The sequence below is a fragment of the Patiria miniata genome, unplaced genomic scaffold (assembly GCF_015706575.1).
Source record: "Patiria miniata isolate m_02_andy unplaced genomic scaffold, ASM1570657v1 HiC_scaffold_20, whole genome shotgun sequence".
Taxonomy (NCBI): Eukaryota; Metazoa; Echinodermata; class Asteroidea; order Valvatida; family Asterinidae; genus Patiria; species Patiria miniata.
This window is the reverse complement of record NW_024037059.1, coordinates 24,507,874-24,534,787: the sequence shown is the minus strand read 5'-3', so window position 1 is coordinate 24,534,787 and position 26,914 is coordinate 24,507,874. Positions and strand designations below refer to the sequence as shown.

Here is a 26,914-nt window from a genome sequence, read left to right as displayed (position 1 = left end):
GGCAACAACAAAGACTGTTTTTAAGACTACTTCAACGAACAACGTTGTGCCATGCATGCGCCTAAATGTACTAAATTGAGAGCGTTAACGAGGTAAAAATCAATGCATTTCTACAATTTTTCTTCTCTTTTTCCGGTTTATTTTGACAGCTGGAAAAACCAGAATTTTGTGAGATTTAAAAAAAACCAACGGAATTCCCGTTGGCATCTCTGGATTACGCAAATTAAGTGAAATTTTCACAGTTACTAGTCAAAAACATGTATTTTATCCCTATGTTATTTTTTATAAAATAGAGCGAGCCAAATATTTTAAAAATATTTTTGTCTAATTCAGTTACTTTCTTTTTGACTCAACCTGTAGATCCAAGTTCATGGAACGTGTTACAAAGTAATGAAACCTAATGAAACCCTTTTCATAAACCATGAATTGTGAACTTACGGTCCATGCTGACATTTGAAATATCCAGAGTGCCAGGTGGGTGCCTGGCTAGTTTGACATGAACTACACTCCCAGTGCTTTTAAGTAAGTTAACTGCTTCAACATTAGTGAATCCTTCAAGGCTCTGCCCATCCACCTGACAATAAAAAAACAAATAAGCACAATATCTTTTAAATCACTCTTCTTTTCAAATGACTGGAATCATTTATTTTACAGGAAAACAATGTTGTTTCAAAAAAATTATTTCTGTAGAAATCTACCCATATGTTTCATTGGCCAGGTTGATAATATTCAATGTTTCTGAAAGGGAATTTGTAAGGGAAATTTGTTTCAAATGTAAAGCCAAGATAGAATGATGATAATCTTTCTTTGAAACCACTATTTGTTGCAGACTTAGAAAAGACTTTGCCATGTCATCAAGTTACACACATCGTTTTCATCGAGATTTTCATATAAATTTCTAAATGTTTTAAAAAGTTTTTTTAAAAGTTCACATCAACCGAAACCTATGGTCAAATTCAATCAAATTTTACCTCAATAATTTGATCGTTGACTTGGACTTTGCCATTGCGATCAGCAGCACTTCCCTCTGCAATCTTCTTGATAAAGATCCCAGACACTTCCCCTGTCAAAATCAATTCAATTGGTTAATAAATGCAGTGGTCAGTTCTTTCATCCAACAATAGGTATTACATATTGTTTTGGTGACAAGTAATTTTGAATGAAAATTGTAACACTTTCATTATAAGTGTACGTTCATTACTAGTGAAAACACTCAATGTTAATCCACTCACTGTTAAAGTCAGAAGATATTAGTAAGGACAAGTTTATTTGGTTAACTACACTGCAGTTTCTTTTTACATCAGATAAGAAATAGGTTGTAACTTTGGAAATTATATTTAAAAAAGCCAGACATAACATAGTCTTGTGCAAGACATATTAAGACAGCCGTGCTGCATACCTGTGCCGAGATCCCGCACATAGCCAGCTATGGTAAATCCCAATCCCTCTGCTCCTTTTTCTAAGACAACATCAAATACCTGCAGGCCATCCACCTCGTCCTGAGGACAAGAAAAGAAGGATTCATCAACCAAGATATCTTATAGGTCTCTTAGAAGAAATGTCGCTTCACCAATCTTGTCTAAGACAATTAATTTGGGTATATATTTTTGCAAGCATTAGAAGGAATGCACCAACATGCAGTACTTCATTTGGGGTGAATCACTTAAATTTAAATCTTGTAAAATTAGAGCTTTATATGGTAGAAGACTATTGGTTTCAATAATTTACAGAACTGATTATTGTCCTCTATTGTTCAACATCCACTATTGAATGCAAACAAACCCATACATGCACCCAGTCATGCTATCCTATACTTAAGTTATGTTTCTATTGTTTGACTTTTTCTCAACATGTCCCACGAGGTTAGTACACGAAAAGCTCCTGAGAACTCGGCTCACGTCCTCTGGTTATTGTTACCACAGGAAACCCATTGTTCCAAGTCCTCAGACATAAAGGACTACACATCAGTCTTGTCAATTACAATACTGAGGACCTATGGGCTCTGTGCGCCAACAAAAGAAGGCGCCCTTTTACCTAGCAAAGACGTCCCATGGGCGGGACACATACATTTCGCTGGTTGACGCGCTCACCATTCCTTGTGTGTGACGCAAGTACACCAGGGGATTTGTACTATGAACACGCAGTGGCTGCGCTTCGCAACAAAATATTGCAGTCAGGAAAGATGGCATCGGTCGGTCACCCCCAACTGTACTTTCTTTGCCGGTGAGGGGGTACTTGTGAACGAAGCGGATACTGACTGTTCCCATCATTTCATTCCTATTGTTTCGACTTGAAGTTGTTCCTGACATATCTCACAAGCATTGTACATGAAAAAAAAAATGAACTGGGGCTTGGGACCTCAGGGTAATTGTCCACAGGTAAAGGTTTGTTCCAAGTCTTCAGTCTAAAGGAAAATCCATACACATGGAAAAGCAAATTAAGTAAAGCAGCCTCATTTACATGAGCAAGTGATGACCTTCAACATACACCTTACACACAGAAAGTGACTTTACTGTATCGACTCCGTGTGTCAGCAAATGAGGGCGCTTTTTTAACCTTTTTGAGAGGCCTGCGGACGGGACACACAACGTGTGCGTACTGCTCTGGTTTGCGCAAGAAGTACACACGACTCCCTGAATTAGCCAAAGCTATTAGCCACAGCCTCTTTGCGTGAGCGTCAGGCGTCATCGGCGCGCAAATGCATTCAAATTTCTCTTTCGATGGTCTCCCAGACTATTCCCTGCCGACATGGATCATTCGAAATACGCAGTGGATGACCCGGAACCAGTCTACGTCTCCCCCAACTCGCCTTTTCTGGCTGTTGATGGGGTGCTTGTGCAAAGAGCCCATAGCTGTGATTAATGGAATTCATGGGATTTTGGTACGAACCACGGCATATTGTGGTGGCGGTTGAGAATGCACCTCTGATGTTTGCTGTGCCTGTATCATAGGTTCCGGCTGGGCAGTTCTCTGGGTGTCTGTCACAGGCTCTTGGGCAGGAAATGTCCCCCTAGCTACAGTCAGATGCACATGGCTACCAGCTTGTCTGAGTACCATGGCAACCTGGTCAGAGTTCATGCCTTGCAGGGGCGTCTCACCGATTTGGAGAATAATGTCACCGCTTTGTAGGCGTCCATCCTGCATTGAAGAGAAGGGAATTGCTGAGATTGTCAATATGGGTGTGAAAACGCCTATTGATTGTTTATTTCATAAGTTAATTGTAGTTGGGAGAACATATTCACATTTGAACACATTGTAATTTAGCTAAACTAAAACCCCAAGAGCATATTTCATACAAAGTTTTTGGACTCCTTGGCTACTTAACAAAATGTTGATTATGGCGGCAAATTGGAATTGAGGCATTTGCATTTCGCAGGTCATTTTTGTTTGTTAAATTAGTTTTGTTTTTGGTGGTTTGGGGTTTTTTTTCTTTGCGCTGTCCTGTCACATCAAATTGTATTACTATTGTAAAACAGTGGAAACAGAATGGCATAAATTTGTTTAGATATTGTAAAGGTTACAAGGGCATATTGAAATGAAATTCAAAAAGCAAAAAATTCCCAGCTAATTCCCAGCTAATTTCAGCAAGAAAAATAATTCAAAACAAGTCAGGTGTGTTTACAAACACAAATGCCCCGCAACGGTGACAGTTCCCATGACATAACACCACTCTTTTAACATCAACTTACATGTACCTTGGTCACATGGAACATTCATTGACAGCATTAGTGTCTTCTGTAGGTTTTATATGAATTAATCCCTAATCCCTATAATTTCAGAATAAATACATGATTTCTATTGTTTTAGCCACTGTGAACTTGACCCTTGACCTTTTGGCCCCAAATTCAATAGGCTTCTTAGGATTACCAAGAACAATCCACAAACCAAATTTGAAGTTCATATGTTAAGTATTTCTCAAGTTATCACGCTGACAAGATTTCTATTGTTTTAGCCACTGTGAACTTGACCCTTGACCTTTTGGCCCCAAATGCAATAGGCTTCTTAGGATTGCCAAGAACAATCCACAAACCAAATTTGAAGTTCACATGTAAAGTATTTCTCAAGTTATCGCGCTGACAAGATTTCTATTGTTTTAGCCATTGTGAACTTGACCTTAGGCCTTTTGGCCCCAAATGCAAAAGGCTTCTTAGGATTGCCAAAAACAATCCACAAACCAAATTTGAAGTTCACATGTAAAGTATTTCTCAAGTTATCGCGCTGACAAGATTTCTATTGTTTTAGCCACTGTGAACTTGACCTTTGGTCTTTTGGCCCCAAATGCAAAAGGCTTCTTAGGATTACCAAGAACAATCCACAAACCAAATTTGAAGTTCATATGTTAATTATTTCTCAAGTTATGGCGCTGACAAGATTTCTATTGTTTTAGCCACTGTGAACTTGACCTTTGGCCTTTTGGCCCCAAATGCAAAAGGCTTCTTAGGATTACCAAGAACAATCCACAAACCAAATTTGAAGTTCATATGTTAAGTATTTCTCAAGTTATCACGCTGACAAGATTTCTATTGTTTTAGCCACTGTGAACTTGACCCTTGACCTTTTGGCCCCAAATGCAATAGGCTTCTTAGGATTGCCAAGAACAATCCACAAACCAAATTTGAAGTTCACATGTAAAGTATTTCTCAAGTTATCGCGCTGACAAGATTTCTATTGTTTTAGCCATTGTGAACTTGACCTTAGGCCTTTTGGCCCCAAATGCAAAAGGCTTCTTAGGATTGCCAAAAACAATCCACAAACCAAATTTGAAGTTCACATGTAAAGTATTTCTCAAGTTATCGCGCTGACAAGATTTCTATTGTTTTAGCCACTGTGAACTTGACCTTTGGCCTTTTGGCCCCAAATGCAAAAGGCTTCTTAGGATTACCAAGAACAATCCACAAACCAAATTTGAAGTTCATATGTTAAGTATTTCTCAAGTTATGGCGCTGACAAGATTTCTATTGTTTTAGCCACTGTGAACTTGACCTTAGGCCTTTTGGCCCCAAATGCAAAAGGCTTCTTAGGATTACCAAGAACAATCCACAAACCAAATTTGAAGTTCATATGTTAAGTATTTCTCCAGTTATCGCGCGGACAAGATTTCTATTGTTTTAGCCACTGTGAACTTGACCTTTGGCCTTTTGGCCCCAAATGCAAAAGGCTTCTTAGGATTACCAAGAACAATCCACAAACCAAATTTGAAGTTCATATGTTAAGTATTTCTCAAGTTATGGCGCTGACAAGATTTCTATTGTTTTAGCCACTGTGAACTTGACCTTTGGCCTTTTGGCCCCAAATGCAAAAGGCTTCTTAGGATTACCAAGAACAATCCACAAACCAAATTTGAAGTTCATATGTTAAGTATTTCTCAAGTTATCGCGCTGACAAGATTTGTCCGGACACACACACCCACCCACCCACCCACCCAGACTTGTTTCACATACCTAGTGTGGACTTTCCTTTCTTTTCGTGTAGTTAAGGAACACCAGTGGAAAAACTCATTTTTCTCAAACTGTGAAAACTCTTACAACCCAATTTTTTTTCAATGATTCCCTTTAGTGTTTCTCTTCATTCTGCTACAGATAAACCTAACCCAAAAATGCCTCTAAACCTGTTTTCCAGAAATGGGGAAACACTGTGTGGACGTGGGCAAGTCCACACTTCGTCGCTGCTACCTACATTATGTGGACGTCTTTTGTTCGGAAGTCCACACTGCGTATGTAAGACAAGCTCACCCACCCACGGAAGGACAAGGCGGAAACAGTATGCCCCTTCGGCTTCGCCGCGGGGCATAAAAAGAGGAGAAAAAAGGATGATGCATATGTTTCAGCTTGGATATATACATTTATGTAGATGTCCTGCAATTGTTCTGCATTTAGTCAGGTCAACTTGTGCACTGCATGCACATCAGATGTCAGTCTTATTATTAGTGCAACTGTCTTTTGATTCAGCAACCAATATGATAGGAACCCACCTTATCAGCAGTACCTCCTGGTAGAATGGTCTTCACCACGATGCCAACATCCTGAACTCCTACAATCCCAAAGCCTAGGCCAGACCCATCGTTGTACAGGTCGATCTGCTCAATGTTGTGCTGCGGTTCAGCATCATCCTCAGAGATCATTGGCTATTCCAACATTAAGTCAAAATGAATGAGTTAGGAACAATTTGTGTGGGTTTGTATGAGGTAGTACTGTACCAAGATGAAAAGGAGCAAACAGGATTTGAATGGACCTGAATTTTAAATTTGTTGACATGTTCAAGAAAAGAAATTATGTTTCAAACTCAAAGGGCTAAAACTGCACCAGTTTTCCACATCCATTGCTGTACATGCACCTTTGTTTAATCTCTTAAATTTTTTTAGAATTAGAATCTGTTGGAGAAAATTACAAAACAAATATTGACTGAACGTTTACATTTCAACCAGAATCCCATAGTCAATAGTCAAATGAAAACATCCTGTTTTCCATTGTTTTACCTTATAAAAATAGAATGGTTCCACAGATCACCTGAGGAGGCCAGTTTAACCCATTTGGGCAATCGACATTAATTTACCCAACGTTCAATTGTGTAGGATTGCGATAAAGGAAAATTGAATGTGACTGCGCATAGATCCACTGGTGATGAATGAAGATGTGCAGTATGTTACTTACCTCTGGGCCAGAGTGTGGTTCATTGTTCTGATTCTCTGCCGAGTCCTTACTACTATTAGCACCCACAGGTATTTGGAAGACACCCCTGGCTACAACCAACTCCACCAGACCACTGACCTTCTGTAGCATCACTATGGCCTGGTGGCATCAAGCAAGGAAAAGAAAACAAAAATTATCTGAAAATGCAGCAAAGTCACCTGGCCATGCAATGAGCAATCTGATTGCAAAGGCGTTTCCTTATTGAAATTTTTCCAAAAAGACAAACCGAAGACCTTCTTTTCAAAAGTTAGAATTCTTGTGGTTTCTGTTTGCGGTATCTTATGGGATGGCATTATCTATAATTTTGCCTACTCTAACAATAAAGGCATTTGGTTCTAGCCACAAACTTATGTTGGTGAGAAGTGAACCATGTTTACTTGTCATAAAGTATGCATGTACATGAATTAACACTAACAGAACTCAACCCATCACACCCCAACGGAACGTTTTGTTGGAATCTGTCAGGATGGGTACAGTGCCCCTAAACTGACAGTCTTTTACATTGGGTTGGCACACCTCCAGGAAAAAGTCAGAAATATGTGTGTGCAGTTTCCCATATATGGTTTTGGAATGTGCCAAGATGGGTATGGTTCCTAGTAAATCATGCTAGGGAGTAAGGGTTAAGCCTGACATGAAAAGGAGTATGGACACAGATTTTCTGAGCCAAGGCAAACTGCTTTCCAAAATTGGAAGAAAAAAAAAACAGTCCTTTTAATCTTCTCTCTACTTATGAAAACAATTAACCGAAATGTTTGCAAGAGAAAGGACAACTACCGGGGTATGACTTGAATGATTAAGATCAAGAAAGAAAAGTGTGAAGTTTGCATTTGGTTGCAAGACTAATATTTATAAAAGTGATGTCATATGAACATACAGTACCTCTTGATGTGACACACTAGCATCCAGTAAATGTCCATTGATGGCTAGGATCTGATCACTCTCTCGAAGGTCACCATTCCTGTCATGCACACAGCCAAAACAAAGTAATGTGAATTTGGAGAGAAAAAAACCTCAAGCTCCTGAATACAGTATATATCTAATACATTCATACTTTTAAATTTAATAGGAAAAATACATCATACTTTTTAAGATACGATGTGATGTGGTTACAAGCAGAGCATTTTTAAACGAAACTTACGAGAATTTGATTTTCAAAGTTTTAGCAATGTACAATAAAAAAGTACTTTACCATACATGTCCCTTTCTGAACTTGGAGAATAGACAAATATCAATTTTAGAAATTGGCTGAAAGAGAACTATGAGTGCATATGACACACACAATTTGGTACAGCGTGAAAATCGTTTCTCGGATTTGTACTGGGGTTACCTGAGGTGGAGGCCGGGCAACCACGTAACAGTCCAACCATGTAACAGTCCAGAAGCACAATTTACTTTTAAAATGTGTTTGCAGAAGTAAGTTCTGCTTGACTTAATGCCATACCGGTAGTTGAGTTAATGCCAAAGTCTGTAGAAACTAGCCTAGCCACTTAGACTTCCTGGATGTATTAACAAATGGATTTGCCAGTCTAACTCACTTGTCTGCCACCCCATTAGGCTGAACCTGCTGAACAAAGATGCCAAGTTCTCCATGGTTCTCACTCTTTAGCCCCACCACGCTAAACCCCAGACCTCCCTTCTCTGGCTTCATTAGCTTGACTGTCCGCACCTCTCTGCCCATAGCCAACTCTGCTATGGAATCCAGCAGAGTGTCTACTTCATCAGTGTCTGAATGAGGGGCAGGGGGTGGAGCACTCTGCTCTGCAGTGGCTGACTCGACTGTAATAGCTTCATCTTCCAAATCAATCTTATTCTCATAGGCAAATGGATGGCCTGCTTGGCTGCTATCGGGAGACCCTGGTTCAGGTTTGGCTGGCTCTTCTATCAGGAGCTCTCCACTAGGTGTGAAGTCAAACTCTCCAATAGGTTGTCCTGGGGGTGTGGCCTCTACATGATCTCTCAGCTGACGCATAGATTGCTGAAGGGTCAAGAGCTGAGTGAAGAGAGGACTCTCCATCATAGCAATCATATCAGTCAGATCTTGGTCTAGCTCCATGTCTCCCTTCTGTTGCAGCTCATTCTGCATGCTATGCAGCAGCTCCACTGCATGTTGGGTATCTGACCAAAGTAAAGAAACATAGATGGTTGGTAGTAATTTCAACAAAAGGAAATTAAGAAAATATCTCAACAGGGAATCATAAATGTTCTTCCTTCTTAAAAATTCTTAAAATCTTAAAATGTCTAACCTCTTCCAAACAAACACATTTATATCATGGCGTTATCTTTACTTCTAGGTATACTATACCTAGAAGTAAAGATTTGATTTATGCATGCTAAAAAGAACATACTGCATCAGTCTTGGTTTACACCTGTTCGGACATGTGTTCCAAAGTTGCACCAAACCAAAATGCTTTAGGAGTGACTCTGATCAACCCTAATAGATTTGGGTTTCAGATGAGTGAACTTGGTATAAATGTTCCATTGACAAGACTGTGAAGTCATTCTGAAACAGTCAAATGTTCGACGACTTACGCATGCAGTCACTCCTCACCAGCTCACTGATTAAAACATCAGAATATATTCAAATCTTAAGACTGCATGTAATTTGATTCAGCATGACTCAAGAATGCAGGTCACATACGGGTGTAGGCTACTCAGCAATTAGCATCCCCCTAGTCCTAGAATGTCCAATGGAAATAATGTACCAACTACGTTGTAATTCCTCTTTGCTGCATTTCTTCCTGTTGTGCCTTCATTGGCACCCAGGTACTGCCATTCCAATACACCAATGCATCATATCCTACAAACACAACATCTTTCAACATTTTGGTCAGTCCATACAGCAAAAATTAAGGACTCTTAATTAACAGGTGTTTGCAAAATCATATTAAAATTGGAAGACTTCGGACTGTCTGGCTTAAGAACATGTAATTTGTTTAGCCACATTTATTCTACATGTTATAACTTGCCAGAATATTGCTTATAAAATCAAAGAGCACTACAATTTCTGGAAATTTAAGAAAATTTAAGGTATAACTTCTTCAAGATATATGTACAAGTAAACTGCATTAAATACATCGTATGAATAAATTTGACAATGTTACTTTGAAGTAAAAAATACAATGTACCTTTAATTTTATATTATCTGAAGATATAACTGCATAGTACTGAGATATTACTGGCTTACACACATCTCTCTAAAATTGGAATTTGTTATCAAGGGAACTAAAGTTTAACCAATCAAAATTCCACAGACATGCCAAACATTTAACTGTAGAGGACGTGGCAAAATGGGAACACCAACATTGTTAACAGTCATTGGAGCTTTGATTGCAAGACCAAAGTTCAGTGCTACAGAAATACATGTATACTATGTACATGTATGAATGCCTCGATGGAATGAATCAATAAACAAGTCCAACATCACTTTAGATGTCATAAACATCAACATGCTGGAACCTCCCATTAAATAAACACACATGACCGATATTGACTTTGGAATTCAACTCCAATTTGTAAATAGCAAAGTCCTTTACACGTTTACATGTTTTTGACATATAAAGAAAGGAATTTTTATAATTGGTCAAGACGCACATTTTGCTGGTTCCCACTCAAGAGTGTAGAAACTCAACAGAATGAAGTGGGGTGTAGTTGCACGCGCACGCAGGGTACGTACATGTACACACTGTTTGTCAAAACAAAAAAAGTCAGCTTCGAGCGGTAAGCGAAGAATAATTCAATAAAATTAAAGATCTTAAGATAATGAAAATAACTTGAAAGCAACCAAGATGACAGCATATTCCGAGAATCCAGCCGAGAGGACACTATCAACGGATTTTTGAGATGCTGCAGAATATATTGCACTCGCTATAACAATACTGCACTCGTCTTCAACTCGTACAATATTGTCATAGCCCGTGCAATATATTGCACTCGCTATAACAATACTGCACTCGTCTTCAACTCGTACAATGTTGTCATAGCTCGTGCAATATATTCTTGTATCCCCTCAAAGCCATCCAATATTTAACATTTCACTGTCTACATAGCATCGTATATGCTGTGTTATACATGTTATACATGCAATAGGAAAACGTGTGGAATATGTAATGACCATCAGGTGTACTTAAATTAAAGATACTTTATCCCACTCATGCTTGTGGAAAACCCACAAAGAGTAAATTGAACACATGGGACACAGATGCACTACATCATTCTGTGCTTCATTCACTGTCTCGAGATACCAGTAACTAATACCAACTTTCGCTATAAACAATATCAACTGGCACAACTGGGTGAAAAAAATGACATCCTACCTGCAACAAGTGCCATGTTGATTACAAAGCTGAAAGTAATGACGTCTAGTTATATCCCTCAATAGATCATCTGAGGCTGATCATTGGATGGCACATGCAGTTGGCGTCTGCAGTCACCTCAAGTCTTGTAGTTGTTCATGTACCTGTATTTAATAGGAAACAAAAGCAGATTAACACTTATTACTGCCAGTGCCATCTTTAAGAAAATATAGACCTGAAGTTCCAGTCAGATTTCATCCATGTTGGCCACTTGCCATCTATGTGTAAGCATTGATTGTCAGAAGTTTGTGTAGAGAGGAGAGCGAGCAATAAGCACACTCATGAAAAAACTATCCATAGTCAGGTGACATCCTACTGCATGGCTTATTCATGCAGCTATTCAACACATTATTACCATTTGTTTTTTCATTGGTTGAAAACAGTATGATGGCACAGGCCTATCACATGTGTATTGAAGTTTATACATATATCACAGGTTCAAGAATATCATGAATGTTGATGGCCCAGGTACTTCACCCAATTGCTCAGAAAATGCAGTGTTGAAAGCACTCTGCAGTGCATGAGCATGAGCACTCAAATAAGATGTACACTTGTGCACGACCATTTAATATACAATGTACATGCAGACTGTTTCAACGTGGACACACGGTTCCTCCATGATGTGGTCAAGCCTTTTTTAAGCATTGACAACATTTTATGAAAAAACCCACAGAGTTAGGGATTTGCCCTTTTCACCTTATAAAATTATCCAACAAATCTTTTTTGCTGTTGGATCTTGTTGGAAGCAGGTACATGTAGGCCTATTATGGTTAAAACAGTATTTTTTTATCTCTTGATATCGATTTTTTCAATACTACAAATAAACTGTACAAAACTTTGCTTGCATGGTATAGTTTAGCACATACATTACATACCGGAGCAAAGCTAAGGGTTATGGACTCTGTGCACAAATACACATCTTCAACCCCTCATCAACAACAATTACAAAGAGAGAGGCAAAGAGAACCATTAAATGTCACTTTGCCTGCAAATCACAATGTGGGTGTTAACAGACTGAGTGTTCAAACATACATGAGTCTACCTGCAAAAATAAGTCACAATATAAAGGAGGGACTGGGGCCGTATTCACAAAACTCAAACTTAAGAGATAACTTAAGCCAGACTTAAATCTTAGCACCCTACTAACTTAAGTGGGACGCTTAATATGGTATTCACGAAAGATCTAAGCACCCCAATTATATTAGTGCTCAACTTAACTTAAGTGTTCAAAACAGTCACTCTTGCTCAATGCACAAAATATGTACGTCATAAACGTTCCTACGCAGCAGCAGTTCAATCAATAATGTGCGTGCTTCCTTAACATAATCATGCGTGCGCATATTCTGCGACGCAGTTTCCAAGCCCAATTTAATACACAAATTTTTTTCTGCGTCACGCGCGCGTCCACCTAGTTCGTCATGCACATCGTATGCTCTCAGTGCATGTAGTTATTTCCCATAGTTTTTACGGTCATTTGAACTAAACTACAAGTGAATTGTTCATTTGATTTACTATCGAGTATGAAAGAAATTGTCATGATGATTTATGTGATACGCGCTGGAAGGTAAGACAGTTCATTTGAATTAATAGCCTTTCGGCAGTCACGTGGTAGGACTGTGCATGCCATTACATTGGTTTCGACAATCGTACCCGTGCCGCCCGCATAAAAATCAACAAATCGTTCGAAAATGACTGTCAGAATGTCGACGAACTACAATCTTAGGGTTGTCACACATTAATTTCAACTTGCCTTTCCTTTTACAATCATTCGTTATTGACGATATTTCCCTCTACCCCTAGAAAGTCCAATTTTGTGCCTAAAAATACCAACCAACGGAAAGGAATAAAGCCGCCATGACACCCTAGTACCCCACTTAACTTGGCTTAAGACAGGTCCGACCGCACTTAGATTTAAGTCATGAAAATAAGTGGGACGCTTAGTGAAAATGCTTTGTGAATACTGCTTAAATTGTAAAACTAGTCTAAGTCGCATATTTAAGTGGGGTGCTTGCTTTTTTATGACTTAAGTCGTTTTGTGAATACGGCCCCTGGAGACTAGTCTACCCAATGATACTTGAGCCCGCATATGAACAGTGAAGTACATGTTTGCGTCCATCCCACCCAAAATGTTTGCTACATGTACCCTCTTGTTCTTAAGTAGAGTCCATTGTATTGACTTTTGTAATAAAACTAGGAACATGTACATAATGTGTTCATGCACTAGCAAGGTAATAGCAGGATAACCACATGAACTAAGGCATATTAGAAGAACACCAACAACTAATTTTGAATTTTTGAATTTTTTTTAAAATAAATGCAACTTTAAAACAAATAAACAACGTTATCATTACCACCAGCAGAAAAAAGTCCTCTCGATCGATGCGCATGCGCGTCAATTTTGCACATATGAAGTGAGACATTCCGGAACCAGGGAAGAGCTTATTGTGCACTTGCCTTTCTTTGTTGAATATTTTTACTTTTAAACTGAGGTTTTATCACTGGTGATGTTTGAAGACAATTGTAACAACAATTTTTGGTATCGTATTTTTTGCCGAAACAGATTTTAGGGTCATTTCTTATATACCGGTAACTTGAACTGATTGAGCAATTGAAGTAATGTATTCATCTAAAAGTAGTTTATTTAATTGGCTTGTAAACCAGTCACAATTTTTCTTGATGCTACATAATGTTTCTCTGCCCCCCCCCCCCCCCCCCCCCACCTGTACATGTACTTAATTTAGCAGAAGATACAGGTTTTAGGGAAGCACACAAACCCTGATGGCATTCAACAAGAAATTAATTTAATGGATTGAAAACTTTAGGATAATTATTTTTGTTCAATAAAATGCAGCCTAGAGTGTAAGCCTTGCCTGAACATTATTCATACTCATTATTTTTAGCCCCACAATGTTTTACAAAAAAGTTCACATGTAGGTAACACAAAGATAAGTTGAACATGGCATAAATAACCCACTGAAAGGCACTTGTGATCAATGCTTAACATCCTCTTCTCATAGGATGGGAAATACTCAGGATGGTGACTAAATCCTGGCTGGATCATGTGAGATTTGAACTAGTTACAGGACCACCGCCCTGTAATCTTATCATGATTAAGTTTGGAGGCTCAGCAGCATTAGCAATTCAAAGACAAATCAGAGAGTGCATGATACCAGCTGGTACAGATGTATCATACAAAATGCACACATATGTGTAAACTGCACGTGGTGTATTACCATACCACATTTTGCATGCTATAAATCTTGTCTGTTAAGTAAATGAGAGCTGAAAATGTGAGTCAACCTATATGAGAAAGGGAGGGGTGGGGCACTGGAGATTCCTTCATTAATTAATCATGGGCAGAGGAGTCAATTCTAGGAGTGCTGAGTTAGGAGATGTATCTTTTCCCGACATTATGGAGATCTTCTCACTCCATATCCAGTTATATCACCAAATCATGTGGTCAACATGCCTTCCAATTCACTGCTCCCAGAATGATTTCCTCAACCATATCAAAAACACTCCCACCTTGGATCAATTCAAACTACTTTCTCATTTTAGAATTTAAGCAGAAAGCAGATCAAACATTTTGACAACCGTGTAGTACATTTCTGCTTTTCAGACACTGGAAAAGCAGATTTTACTTTAAGCATGTTAAGCGGCCGAAAAGAGGCCATTTGCATTCCTGCTTTCAGAAGACCATGCCAATAGAACGATTTGGCTACGACCATTGTTCAGCTTTCAGTTGGCTAAAAGAAGACTGAACACTTTATGTTAAAGGGAATATACATCATTTGCTTTTGCTGTAATTTTCAGAAATGGATGGAATTGGGGGATAGGAAATATATAGCAAATATAGTTACACTGACTTTTTTGAGGTTTTGGGTTCGAAAATGCTATAAAAACCAAGAAAAACGATCATTTTCCTGTAGTCTGGTTCCCTGACTCCATATACGAAGAAACAGAGCAGTTTACATACATTGGGGAATTGTAAGGTCAGGGAACCAGTCTAGCTGGCTCGTACCCGTTCATAGGTTTGTAATCGATTGCAAACAAGTGCGATGGTCAATTGGGGCCAGTATTTGAAAAAAAAGCCAGTTGTTTCCAACGCTGATCGGCCGATCAGCGTTGGAAATTGATACAAAAATACCACTTTTCTTGAAAATGACAGTATACCAGGTGCCATGGTTTTACAGGATGCTTTACACTGTCATTCACTAACAGTCCAGCAAAGTATTTCAAAATGATTTGGTAGTTTTATTTTTTGATGTTTGCAAATGTTGTATTTTCCCTTTAAAACAAAACCAAGTTACGGCCATATCAAATGGCACTACACCAAAATCGGCCAACATGGGCATTGATTCTGAGACTGAAGCATAAAACATTTGTAGCCTTTGCAGGCAAGTTTTGCGGCTAACTCCCAAAAGACTTCCAAGAAAACATTAGAATATTTCATTTTAGGGTGGACCTTGGTAAAGTGTGCTAAGTCTTCTTTTATGTGTCTATCAGATGTCCCCCCCCCCCCCCCCCCACAGGTCCAATGTCGGGGTTGGGTCACGTTTATTCATGCCCCAGGTTGGGGATTTCGGTCACTTAATAAAACTGTTACCATTGGCGTACATGTATTGGAAAGGCAATCACTAGTGAGTGTGCCCGGTTCACGTACATGTATGTATCCTCTTCTCCTCCTATCCGGTTCATTAGTAAAAACGTCATACACGCGCGCACACCACTGATTACTAGCGCCCATTGGCTGCAAACGCTCGAGCTGCGTTAACTTCCGGTTCCAATCGTGCAGAAAGTGCTGGAGGTGACGTCACACTAACGAACCGGATATCTGCGCAGATAAGGCTTTACAACCAAATAGCTTGAAAATAGCAAAGCAACCACTCTTTTTCTCAACAAAAATTATAGGCTATTGTTGGCTTACAATCATCCACCATTCCGATTTATTTAACAAAGCGAAATCTCTTTGTGGTGAAAAGCGGGGAATTCCAAAGCGTGCAGTTTTGGCATTGTAGAAAAATTCCTGTCTAACTCTACGCAGTGGACGCTTCATGGAAAATCTTTGCTGTCTGGGCCATAACATTTTTATCTATAAATGAGTTAGACTCCTTGGTTTTAAGAAAATATATTTCCTTGAGCTTTCAAACATATTTTCCTTCTTTTTCCTTTCTTTTTATCAATACCAATACACTTTTAATAATTTCGAGATTAATTTCAATATAATGGTTGAATCCTCAATACATTGTAGATAATTGTTAATTTATACAAAGGCATATTTACATACATTTTACCTATTTAATGTAGATTCCACTTTTATATTTTTATTTTGATCATCCCAATCAGCAGTGACAACTGTCAAGATGTTAGATTTTAATAGTTATGGGGAAAAAATTCAAAAATAATATAAGAAACGTGTCTTTTTTTTGCACTGTAAGTTTTAGTATGTAGGAGCTGCAAAGTTTTATCAATGACACATTAACTATAATACTGACGAAGTGACGATAGTGGGACATCACTTAAGAAAGGTCACTGCACTGTACGGTCATGTTTTCTACCTTGGCAGGTCCAGAAGCATCAGCCTACAGTTGTAGTTAGTAATTAGCTGTAAAAGCAGACTTTTTCATGTTTTGCCTGAAATCCTAGTAAACCTTCACTTTCCAGTTTCCACATTTTTTCAGCTGCTGGTTAAAGTTTGTGCATCAAAGGATGCAATCCGAGTGAAAGTACATGTACATGTACGTCATTTTTAGGATGCAAGCGTTGAAAAATGAAGGCGAGTGCGTAGAAATACCGGTAGGGGCAGGTAGCTTAGCTTTAGGGGGTCTGACGATACATGTATGTCAGAGATTGTCATTTAACTTTTAACAATCCCAATGTCTTGGGTGGGGCAGCCTGGGGGGGGGGGAATAATGTTAAGTTAGCTGTAAGCTGGTAAGGCCTAGCTTGAGTACCGGTAACTCCAGCTCCAATGCTCATCAGGAATTTGATCTATATGTCGAATACCTGATGAGCATTGGAGCTGGAGTGGAAAGCTAGATTAGACCTACAAGTTACAACTTTTTCTACGCATTCACCTTTAATTTGAATTTTGCAACGCGTGCGTCTTACAAATGACCGTATGACGTACCATCACTTGGATCGTATCCTTTGAGTTTAATGCACGAACTTTTAACCAGCAGCCCAAAAAATGAGGAAAGTGAATGTTTTACCAGTAAATCAGGCAAAAAATGAAAAAAAAATCTGTTTTTTTACATCTAATAACTAAGTACAAATGCAGGCGGATGCTTCTGGGCCTGCTGAATTCAACAGGATCCAACTATGTCATATACCCGATGGAGCCTGTTGGATTGAGCAGTAAACCCCTTGTGTACATTCCTGATACAAAATGTTGGATTCAGCAGGCAACTGAACCGCATTATAACACCATGTTGGACTCCGTTGGGTTCAGCAGACAACTGAAAATGAGGCACAGTGGATTGAACAGGAAACTCCGGTTGGACTCTGTTGGATTTAGCAGGGTAGTCCTGAGGAACTGCATGTACTAGGGGGTTAATAGGTATATCTAAATTGAATTTATGTAAACTATATAGGCCTTTGTATATATTATTAACAATTATCTATTGAGGATCCAACCATTATAATGAAATTAATCTTGAAAATTACGAAAAAGAGTATCAATTGGCATTGAAAAAAAGAAAGGGAAAAAAAAGAAATATGTTTGAAAAGCTCAAGGAAATATATTTTCCTAAAACCAAGGAGTCTAACTCATTTATAAAAACATTTTGTACTGAGTTGCATGGCCCGGACACCATAGATTTTGCATGAAGCGTCCACTGCGTAGCTAGATTTAGGCAGGAATTTTTCTGCAATGCCAAAACTGCACGCTTTGGAATTCCCCGCTTGTCGCCACAAATAAAGAGATTTCGTATTGTTAATCGGGAAAAAATGTTGCAACCTGACGCCACTTCAGAGGTTGTGTGCAAAGTCTATGAAGAGTCAAGAAAATTATATTTCGTGTGATTTCCAGGTTCGTTTGCGCACGTTGGCATATCTAAATTCCGAAACGAAATTACACAAAAAACAGACGTCTGAAAAAGGGGGGGATTAATTTTCTATCGCTTTAAAGAGGGTGAGTGTGCTTCTATTAAAGTGTAAATGAACTACAAATACAGTCTAAATGTGAAAATAAAAAGTTGACAAAGTTCTACATGTTCTACATGTTCGGGGGAAAGAATATTGCAACCTGATGCTACTTCAGTGGTTGTGTACAAAGTCAATGGAGAGTCAAGAAAATTATCTAAGTATTTCCAAACAAAATTGGAAATGTTTCTCAGTCCACTCCCAGGTTCATTTCATGTCTTATCATCATTTTTGCTATGACTGACCTTCATTGAGATGATATATGATTATGAAGAAAAAGGCAGCGTCAGGTTGCAACATTCTTTCCTGTCCCGGTACATGTACGTGGTCCAAGTGTGGCCTTTATTTACGGAGGTAGTCCAGTAAATTGCATTGGTTACATTTATGGGCTTAGTTACTTCTTGGTCATGTTGGTTGCAAAGCCTTATCTGCGCAAATACTTAGGCAGATAGGAGGAATTCCTTCCTCCATGGGAGGAACAAGTTCAACATTTTCAAAACAAAACTTACCAATTACTGCCAGCAGATTATTATGGCTGACTATCAGATAGTAAATGTCACTCGGAGTCGTCGGTCTGTGTATGTCAATTTAATTTTCAATTTGAATGTTGGGCGCAATCGGCATGATCGGTGGCCTATGGACTGATAGAAGGAAATGCTTGACTGAGGGGCAAATTACGCGATCTAGCCGCTGGGGAGTAGCTCCGGTCCGGTATCGACTTATTGTACTTTCGATTCTAGTAGCCGATTAAAAACAAGAATCGCTACCAATGGTCATACTTTAACGTTGTCGATGCCGGAAGACCGAATACACTAAGATATCGATTAGCTGATCTGGAGTCGTGTACGGTGAAAATTAAATAGTATGGCAGACATTGGCAGATAGTCGTGTAAACATTCCCGGTCAATGAATCATGCAGGTGTGGGACTACATTACACCTAACCATTCAGGTATCCATGCGATTGATTACGTTAACTTTTTTTGCAGTGTATTTATCCTTAACTTTTTCCTGAACGTTTTATGGTAATCCCTTACCTGATTTCATCAAATGATCAAATCTTCGTCTGAACGAACGTAACGGTTTTAGGCCTAGCTGATGTGATGCACACATAGTCTAGTTCAGCAATGAACGTGTGATTTCGATGTTGTGCGCTTTCTTGCAATTTGCGCAATCTTAAGAATGCGCGCTCATTCTTAAGATTGTGTGCTCATTCTTAAGATTGCGTGGGCATATGACGTGCCCAATTAAAGAATTTTGCGCAATCTGAAAACATTGCTCGGCATAAACGTATTGCTATAATATTAAAAAAAGCCTGGGGAAATAATTAGCCTAAAGAGAAAAGAAAATGATTTAGGGCCTAGGGCTAGATGCTTCTGTACGCGTTTAAATATGATAATTTGAATTATCCTCGACCCTCCATAATCTGCGGAGGTAACGCTTGCAATGCGCACGCATTATCACACACAAATTTAAGGTGAATGCGTAGAAAGAGGACTGTGTAGCTTCAGGGGGTCTGACGATGACGATAAATTAAAGCTGTTATTATTGCTTTTTTTCTGCCCCCCCCCCCCCTCCCCCAAGGGAAGTTTTGTAATAACGGAGGACTGGGAACTAGTCTGGAAATAGTCCGAGTTTTAAACTAGGACTCTCCAATTCCCACTGAAGCCTACAGGGGTCCATCAGGCAGTTTGAAGACTGTAGATTTTGATTGGGGGTACGAGTGAAAATGGTCAAAAAAAGTTATTAGTAACGCAATAAGGCTATGTACCTAGGACTCTACTATCGCCCGCCCATGTCTAAATGTTAAAAAAGGCGATTAGTAGAGTCCTAGTTAGTCTGGAAAGTGCTTTGTTTAGCCTAGACCCTGCATCATATGCAAACCAGGGCAGTTCGCATATTTTACATCGTATTTCAACCAATAACATCACGCACCCCAACACAAATATTTATCACTCTGTGTGGATGGAAGGCACTTAGGTTCTCCATAGGTTCTCGTAGTGTTTTCCTTTAACACCATTGTTCCCCCCCCTTCCCCCCCCCCCCCCCCCCCCCCCCCCCCCCCTTTTGTTATCCCAAAAAATCAGAATTCTTTCCACTACTCTTAAGAATGTGTGCTCAATTTGGAAGATTTTTTTTTTCGAAAATTGCGCAAGGATCAATAACGAATGTCACGTGATGTGAGTTCCACTAATCAAATGATAAGGATATGTATGTAGGTTATATAAAATACTATAGTACCAGTGTTTATCTGAATGAATTTGAAGTTTTTCAACAAAGAGTTTTGGCAACACTGCCTGAGGAAAATGTGGGAAACATCAAAGTGCACCACATTATGGGACTCGACTGTACTGTACTACATAGAAAAAGGTGTGGGAAAAAATGCCAAATTACATGTAAAGGCCTAAATTTTAAATCTTGACTTTTTTCATTTCAGGTGTGGAGTTGTGTGCTGCATTTTTCACTAACACGCATCAGTGATCAAGATATATTTCATTGCAACTGGTTATTCTTCATCTAAATGTGCTACCATGGAGTCACTAGATATCCAGCATGTCAGAAGGAAGACTGTTCATGTAGCTGAACCTTACTTTGGTGTGAATTCCATGAGTGTTCAACTGATATACAGACAATTTCTTGCTGCAACCTTTATGATGGGGCTGTTCCTGTGTTCATTTGCTGAAGGCTCTGAAGATAATGTCAAGTGCAACAATCTCCAAATAGGACAGTATCCTTTTTCAAAACAATCAGTGAAAATTGTGTGCATCTTGAGTCTTTCCAAATGAGCAAAAACTTGAAAAGAGTTCCATACCTGGACATCACTTGTCACCCCGTGCTCAAACCCTATGAGACTGGTCTGAAAAATTCCAAGTGTTTTCTCAGTAAGTGCTTCAGTTTTTTCCCTGCTAAATTTGACTTTTTGGGACATTGTATCACTTTCTTACGGCTGATACCTGTAGGTCACCGCAGGGAAATAGTAGAGATGTCCATGTATAGAATTCTTCCCAAAAAGGTTACCTCAGGTATGATCATGCCTGTTTTCAACATGCGCATCGAGAACATTTTGTGTGAGAAAATGAATTTACGGGATTTGTTACACTGTTGGTCACATTTGTATTATTGTTGACCCCTGACCCATGGTTTATGGAGGGGGGGGGGGAATACAATTCTGGACAGATCTTGAAATTTGCTCAGAATCTGCATGAGTTGAGTTTGGCCCAAAACCACTGACTTTCATGTATACACTAGAGGCAAGAAAAGTGTTTCCTGTGCCGACCATGGGTGTCCGTTACCTATAATGACACTAGAATGAATACATAATTGGCACAGTTTACATGTATACACAGCTCTGCCTGAAGTAGATTCTTCGATTGAATTGCATGTTTTTACTAGGAGTTGACCTTTACAGGTATTTGTGGAACTTGGTACCTTATTTTCCAGCTTGGGAAAGATTCCCATACCTGGCCATCACATGTCCTGAAAATTTAGCAGGGAAAATATTGAAGCATTTACTGAGAAAACACTTAGACGTTTTCAGACCAGTCTCATGGGGTTTGTGCACAGAGTGACAAGTGATGTCGAGGTATGGAATTCTTTCCCAATCTTGAAAAAATGGAAGTGAGTTTTTTTTCCAACCAAGCAGTGGTGAGCTCCCCTCGGTTTCATCATGTTCATCTACTCTTGTGATTTTCTCTGTATCCCAATGTTCATCACAGCCTCACCAAGTATGTGTATTGAATAGTGTATTTTTCCCTACTTCTTCTGGTGAATACTACTTCAAAAACGATAGAAACCTGCATTAAACTTATCACTATCAGAGAATACTATCAACTGTAATTTGACCATTTGAAACGGTCGGGTTTTAGTTTTTACCAGCAACTATCAATAAGAGGTTTTTTGTCCCCAATTTCAGAAAAGCTGTATCGAAATCTGCAAGAAGGTTCCAGGTAATTCAACCTTGACCAGGTACCCACCATTTTGGTTGGGTATCTTGTACATGCGTATCTGTCCCAACCTAGTGCTGACCACAGGATCTAATTTTATGAGCTGCAACTACTCCCCAGATTATGGCAGTATAGCTTTAATTTACAGTCCAACAGTCAATGTCTTCTCCTTGACATATTGCAAGGTATGTGTGTGAGGATCCAGTCATAGACCCAGAGACACAAGCTGCAGTCAACTGTCTTCCAGAGAGGCTAGTCACAGGTACAAGGGTGTAGATTTATTACCATGAGGGGGGGGAGGGAGGTAGGAGAATGACAAGGGGTTGGGGGTCTACATGCATTTGATGTATTTTAAACTAGAGGCATGAATGTTTCTGGCCAGTAGCATGAATTAGACCTTATGCATTATTACACCAAGTTCTTCCCTAGAGGAAAGGCCCACACACTGATGTCACTTGAGCATCTGATCAGTGTGTGCCAAAAAGCCACAACTTTCCCTCTTCAAAGATGTACATGGTCTTTCTCATTCTAAAGTTAGAGTTCAAGATCAGATAGATCTGGATGATCATGAGACCTAGGGATGTGGTTGCTTGACTTACTAGGGTCACACTAGTAGGATAGGGCTGGATGCCATGCAGGCTAGCTCAACCCTGTTCTGATGCCAGAAATGTGTGTTGATTTTGCCAATTGAAGCATGCCAGGCTGCAGATAAGGATTGCTTTCCCAGTAGACCTGGTAGAATGATTCATTTCTTTAGCTTTATCACATGGAAGTAGCAACTGCTTCATTAAAAGAGATATAGGAATGTATTGTTCTGTATGTCAGTCATTGTAAAAGAATATAAGGTACATGTACATATGTCAGCACCACATTACTCACCCGAGAATCCTGTTTCAAGCTCAACACTTTCAACTTATTATTCTGAATGGATTCATTTGAGGCTATAGCAATCAACAGTAAAGTGTGTACTTTTTGGTTTGTGTCCACAGTTAGCTGCATGCCAGTGGCTGGTACCCAATGTGATGGGGAGATTTACAATGGCTCGACAGTTGCACCAGATTTAAAGAGAATGGTTCCCTGTCGATACACGTAAGTCATGATGTATCTGAAGTACAATGCTGTCATACCCTGTTCACTTGGGACTTATGAAATGGGATTTAGTTTAACAAAGTTACTCATAATGTTGGCTGGGCCGTCAATATCCATATTTTACACTGTAGTAGTAATGTGAAGCTGGAGGGATGTTGTTATTCCCTGTATCATTTTTTTTTTTTTTTTTATTTCTTTCTGGTAATGAAACCGAGGATTCCTCAAAAGTGCCCTAAGCACTGTAGCTCGAAAGCTGGAAGAAACCTGTGGAGAGAAGACAATGAGAAGACGTTACAGTTTTAGAGGTGGGATGAAAAGCCCAGAGGGATATTCTGGGGGAAACCCACGGAATCAGGTAGGGACTGAAAACCCAATCCACATATTGGCCCGGGTGGGATTCGAACCCGGGTCACAGCGGTGGAAAGCGAGGAAAGTACTGCTACGCCAGCCTGACTCCCCATCATCTGTCCAGGCATCCTTACAGTTTCTGAATATCTTCCTCATTGTTGAATAAAACTGGGATCAATGCTTTTTGATTCCCTCAAACTTCTAAATGATTACTTTGATGTATACACTTGATTATTTTTAGATGTTATGTTTACAATCACGTTTCACCGTCCTACATTGATAATGCATGCTCATGGGAACATTTACTGGGATTAGATGCAAATCTCATCAAAGACAATGCAAGATTGACATCCAAGACCTACTGCTTACTAATATCAAACCACTTCAGCTGGCTGTGTGGATGCAGGGGATGGTTGGCTGAGTGGCATGTGGTAGATTTTGTGCATCGATGTGATGTCAGCCTGTGTTATAGTATCCCCTTTTCGTCCTGTCTATCTAGGACTGGTTACTCCTACAATACTTCGCTGCTGTTGTCCATATTCCTGGGCATGTTTGGTGTAGATCGTCTGTATCTAGGCTATCCTGCCCTAGCTCTACTCAAGTTCTGTACTGTGGGTCTTCTCTTCATTGGCCATTTCCTAGATGTCATACTTATAGCTTTGCAGGTATGTATCCCTGAATCCATCCCATAGAGTGACACTATAAAACTCTTAAATAAATAGAAGAACTGTAGATGTGATTTTAATAGGAGGCTCTCTGAATCACACCCAAAGCCTAGGACCAACTGGCTAACGAATGAGCCACGTCGAATCCCATGTCAAGACGGCACAATAGATTGTACGCTTTGGATGTTATTTGGAGGGAGGGTACATGATGTTGGACACTTCTGTAGATAAAATTGCATCTATCTAATCTCCTCTCTATTATTGAATTCAGAAATCATAGCTCTCACAATATTGGTCTAACTGCAGAAAGATTGGTTCCTAATTCCTGCAAATACATTCTGCAACATCACAAATTTGACATCTTAAAAGTTTGAAAATAATTTTAAAATGTGAAATTTGCTGGAGTTTAAATGTGTTCAACTTTTGCAGATTCTCAGCACAAATACTGGGTTCAATCTCCAATTTATGTTGGCATTTGCTTCTGTGCCAATAAAGGCATATGTTATTTTGGCACACAATCAATGTCATCAATCATTGTCATCAATGCAGGAAAAAAATATGCGATAGAAAAATCACAATGTCCGTTAACATGTCTGAGCATCAAATGTTTGAGAGCATGTTCATGCATAAGTCAGATTAATTCTGTTGCTTTCATTCGCACAGTGAGAATTTATTTTGTAAAGGGAGTTACTTTCTTAATTTAATTGGGCAGTTTTTGAAAAAGAATTGATAATTGTACTAGAAAGCAGGGGAGTTGCCTAAATTGTATATTCCATGAACATTTACACAATTTCACACACACAAAAATCACTTTTTAGCATCAGTTGGCACTTATTTTCAGTTACACATCATTCCTTTACCAAAATGTGCAATATGCCTGAAGTTGAAACTAATTATAACAATGTTTGAATATAATGTTGCCTTTCTTTGTTTGTGCAGGTTGTAGGCCCGGCTGATGGCTCAGATTACATCCTTGATTATTATGGACCTGTGCTTCAGAAATCAAATCTGGACAATTATACATATTACATGCCTAACACTGACTGAACCGTGCCAACATGTCAAGGAAACTAGCCAAGGATGGCATGGAAACTGCATCGTCTTATTTTCAAGACTCCTCCATATGGTGATGTTCCCTCTGTGTTTGGGATGTGAAAAAAAACTTCCAACAGGACAGAGAATGATAAGAGATATTTGTGAAAAAAAGAAGACACGCTTTTGAGTTTTCAAGGTAATAAACTTCAGAACAATACAATGGAGGATAAGATCTTCAGTTGGGGAATAACATTGAAGAGGGCCCTGTGTGGACAACAAGGACAATTTTGTCTGAAGATGAGAACATCTGAACTTCAGCTTAGCCCATGAGCCACGATAGATTGGAATCTTTGTCATAGAACTTGATGACATTGTGATCTTGATATAGGCATGATCAGCAATGAACAAAGGATTGAGTGACATGAGTAGGAGTTGAACCCATTTTGCTGCAGTGAAACCAATGAAAGTGCTACCTGTGAAACCATGACCTCCACACAGTGACAGACTGGGGCTCAGTCATATCCACATACAGGGTGGTTAAAAAAAGGACACCCACATTTGACAGAAATTTTCACCTACTTATTGAACTCATTTTAAATGTTTTTTTCTTATACCGGTAGTAGTACAGTATAGGCCTTTAACCATGCATGGTGAAAAAAGCTTAGTAAAAGTCGCATAAATAGTGATATTATGCTAATTTGAATACAAGTCACCAAAATCAGTCTTGTCCACAGGTTATTTGGACGTTTTCGTAGTTCATAAAAATTTAAAAACCTTCCCACCAAAATATATTTTGCCTTGGTAACTTTTATTGAAGCTGTCAAATTATTCATGTCAGTGTTAAGATCATTTACTCAATGAGCTGTCAGCTTAAGTTCATTGTTGCATAACATTACATAACATAATCAAATGTCATGCCCTTTCAAATAAAGCTCCGATAGCTGAGCTCAGTCAAGCGAAGGGAATGCATACCTCCGTGGACAAACAGGTTTGGCACATGAAATGGTCAAATTAGCATAGCTCAATGACAAAATGGCAAATGCAACGATTTTTTCGTCACATTTGCTTAAAGGCCAGTACTTTAATAGCTACTCGTAAACAGTTAAAAATAATTTTTAAAAATAGGTCAAAATGGCTGTCAAATTTGGGTGTCCTTTTTTTTTTTACCACCCTGTACATATGATTTTAATCCATGGTGCCGAAGTGGAATGTAAAGTACAGTACTTGTAAATGTATCAGAGAAAATGGTTGCAGTATTTACTAAAATAACTGAAGTGGCAGTTGAACCTCCATATCACGTGTTGGATCAAAGTTTCATGCTCCTCATCAATTCAGACCTCCCTGGTCAATACTTCAACAAAAACAGAGAATTTCTAGAAAGAGAAAGGGCTGAATTTTAAATTGAATTCATCTCTTTTTAGACGTGGCCATGTGATGGTATTTTGTAAGCTTGCAACAGCTTTTGAGCAATATATAAATATACAAAATCCAAGATATGTGGTAATAGACCCTATTTGTAGATTACAAGAGTGGGGCTTTTATACATGTATATAGTTTGGAGGGCCATGTCTTGTAAAATTGCTTTTTGGGGAATACTTGACAAGTTTGATGAGACTGGACAGATCATTCCTTTTAAGTTTTTAGGTTGTTG

The 26,914-nt window shown here is 39.0% G+C and overlaps 2 protein-coding genes across 2 annotated transcripts in view; one reads left to right on the top strand and one right to left on the bottom strand.

The window, feature by feature from the left end:
• LOC119728284 (multiple PDZ domain protein-like) overlaps positions 1-18,866 on the bottom strand; it is a 59,967-nt gene extending 41,101 nt beyond the window's left edge. Inside the window, exons 1-10 of the mRNA XM_038200463.1 lie at positions 18,694-18,866; positions 11,003-11,145; positions 8,225-8,804; positions 7,569-7,647; positions 6,651-6,788; positions 5,972-6,124; positions 2,890-3,138; positions 1,400-1,499; positions 972-1,063; positions 439-574 (exon numbers count right to left, since the gene is read on the bottom strand). Coding sequence (XP_038056391.1) covers positions 439-574; positions 972-1,063; positions 1,400-1,499; positions 2,890-3,138; positions 5,972-6,124; positions 6,651-6,788; positions 7,569-7,647; positions 8,225-8,804; positions 11,003-11,018 — 1,543 coding nt within the window. The 5' untranslated portion in view covers positions 11,019-11,145; positions 18,694-18,866. The remainder of the gene's footprint in view (positions 1-438; positions 575-971; positions 1,064-1,399; positions 1,500-2,889; positions 3,139-5,971; positions 6,125-6,650; positions 6,789-7,568; positions 7,648-8,224; positions 8,805-11,002; positions 11,146-18,693) is intronic.
• Positions 18,867-19,057: 191 nt separating this feature from the next.
• LOC119728282 (TM2 domain-containing protein CG10795-like) lies at positions 19,058-25,790 on the top strand. The gene is made up of 6 exons (XM_038200462.1): positions 19,058-19,134; positions 20,620-20,910; positions 22,312-22,388; positions 23,116-23,215; positions 24,063-24,228; positions 25,168-25,790. Exons 2-6 carry the CDS (start codon positions 20,714-20,716, stop codon positions 25,273-25,275), a joined length of 648 nt encoding a protein of 215 aa, XP_038056390.1. The 5' UTR covers positions 19,058-19,134; positions 20,620-20,713; the 3' UTR covers positions 25,276-25,790.
• The last annotated feature ends 1,124 nt before the right edge of the window (positions 25,791-26,914 follow it).

Excerpts from the sequence above, each read along its gene's own strand:
- LOC119728282 (XM_038200462.1), top strand. The coding sequence starts at position 20,714 with ATGGAGTCACTAGATATCCAGCATGTCAGAAGGAAGACTGTTCATGTA. Across the intron at positions 20,911-22,311 it reads AACAATCTCCAAATAGGACA|GTATGTGTGTGAGGATCCAG; the intron begins GTATCCTTTTTC and ends ACATATTGCAAG. Across the intron at positions 24,229-25,167 it reads TCATACTTATAGCTTTGCAG|GTTGTAGGCCCGGCTGATGG; the intron begins GTATGTATCCCT and ends TTGTTTGTGCAG.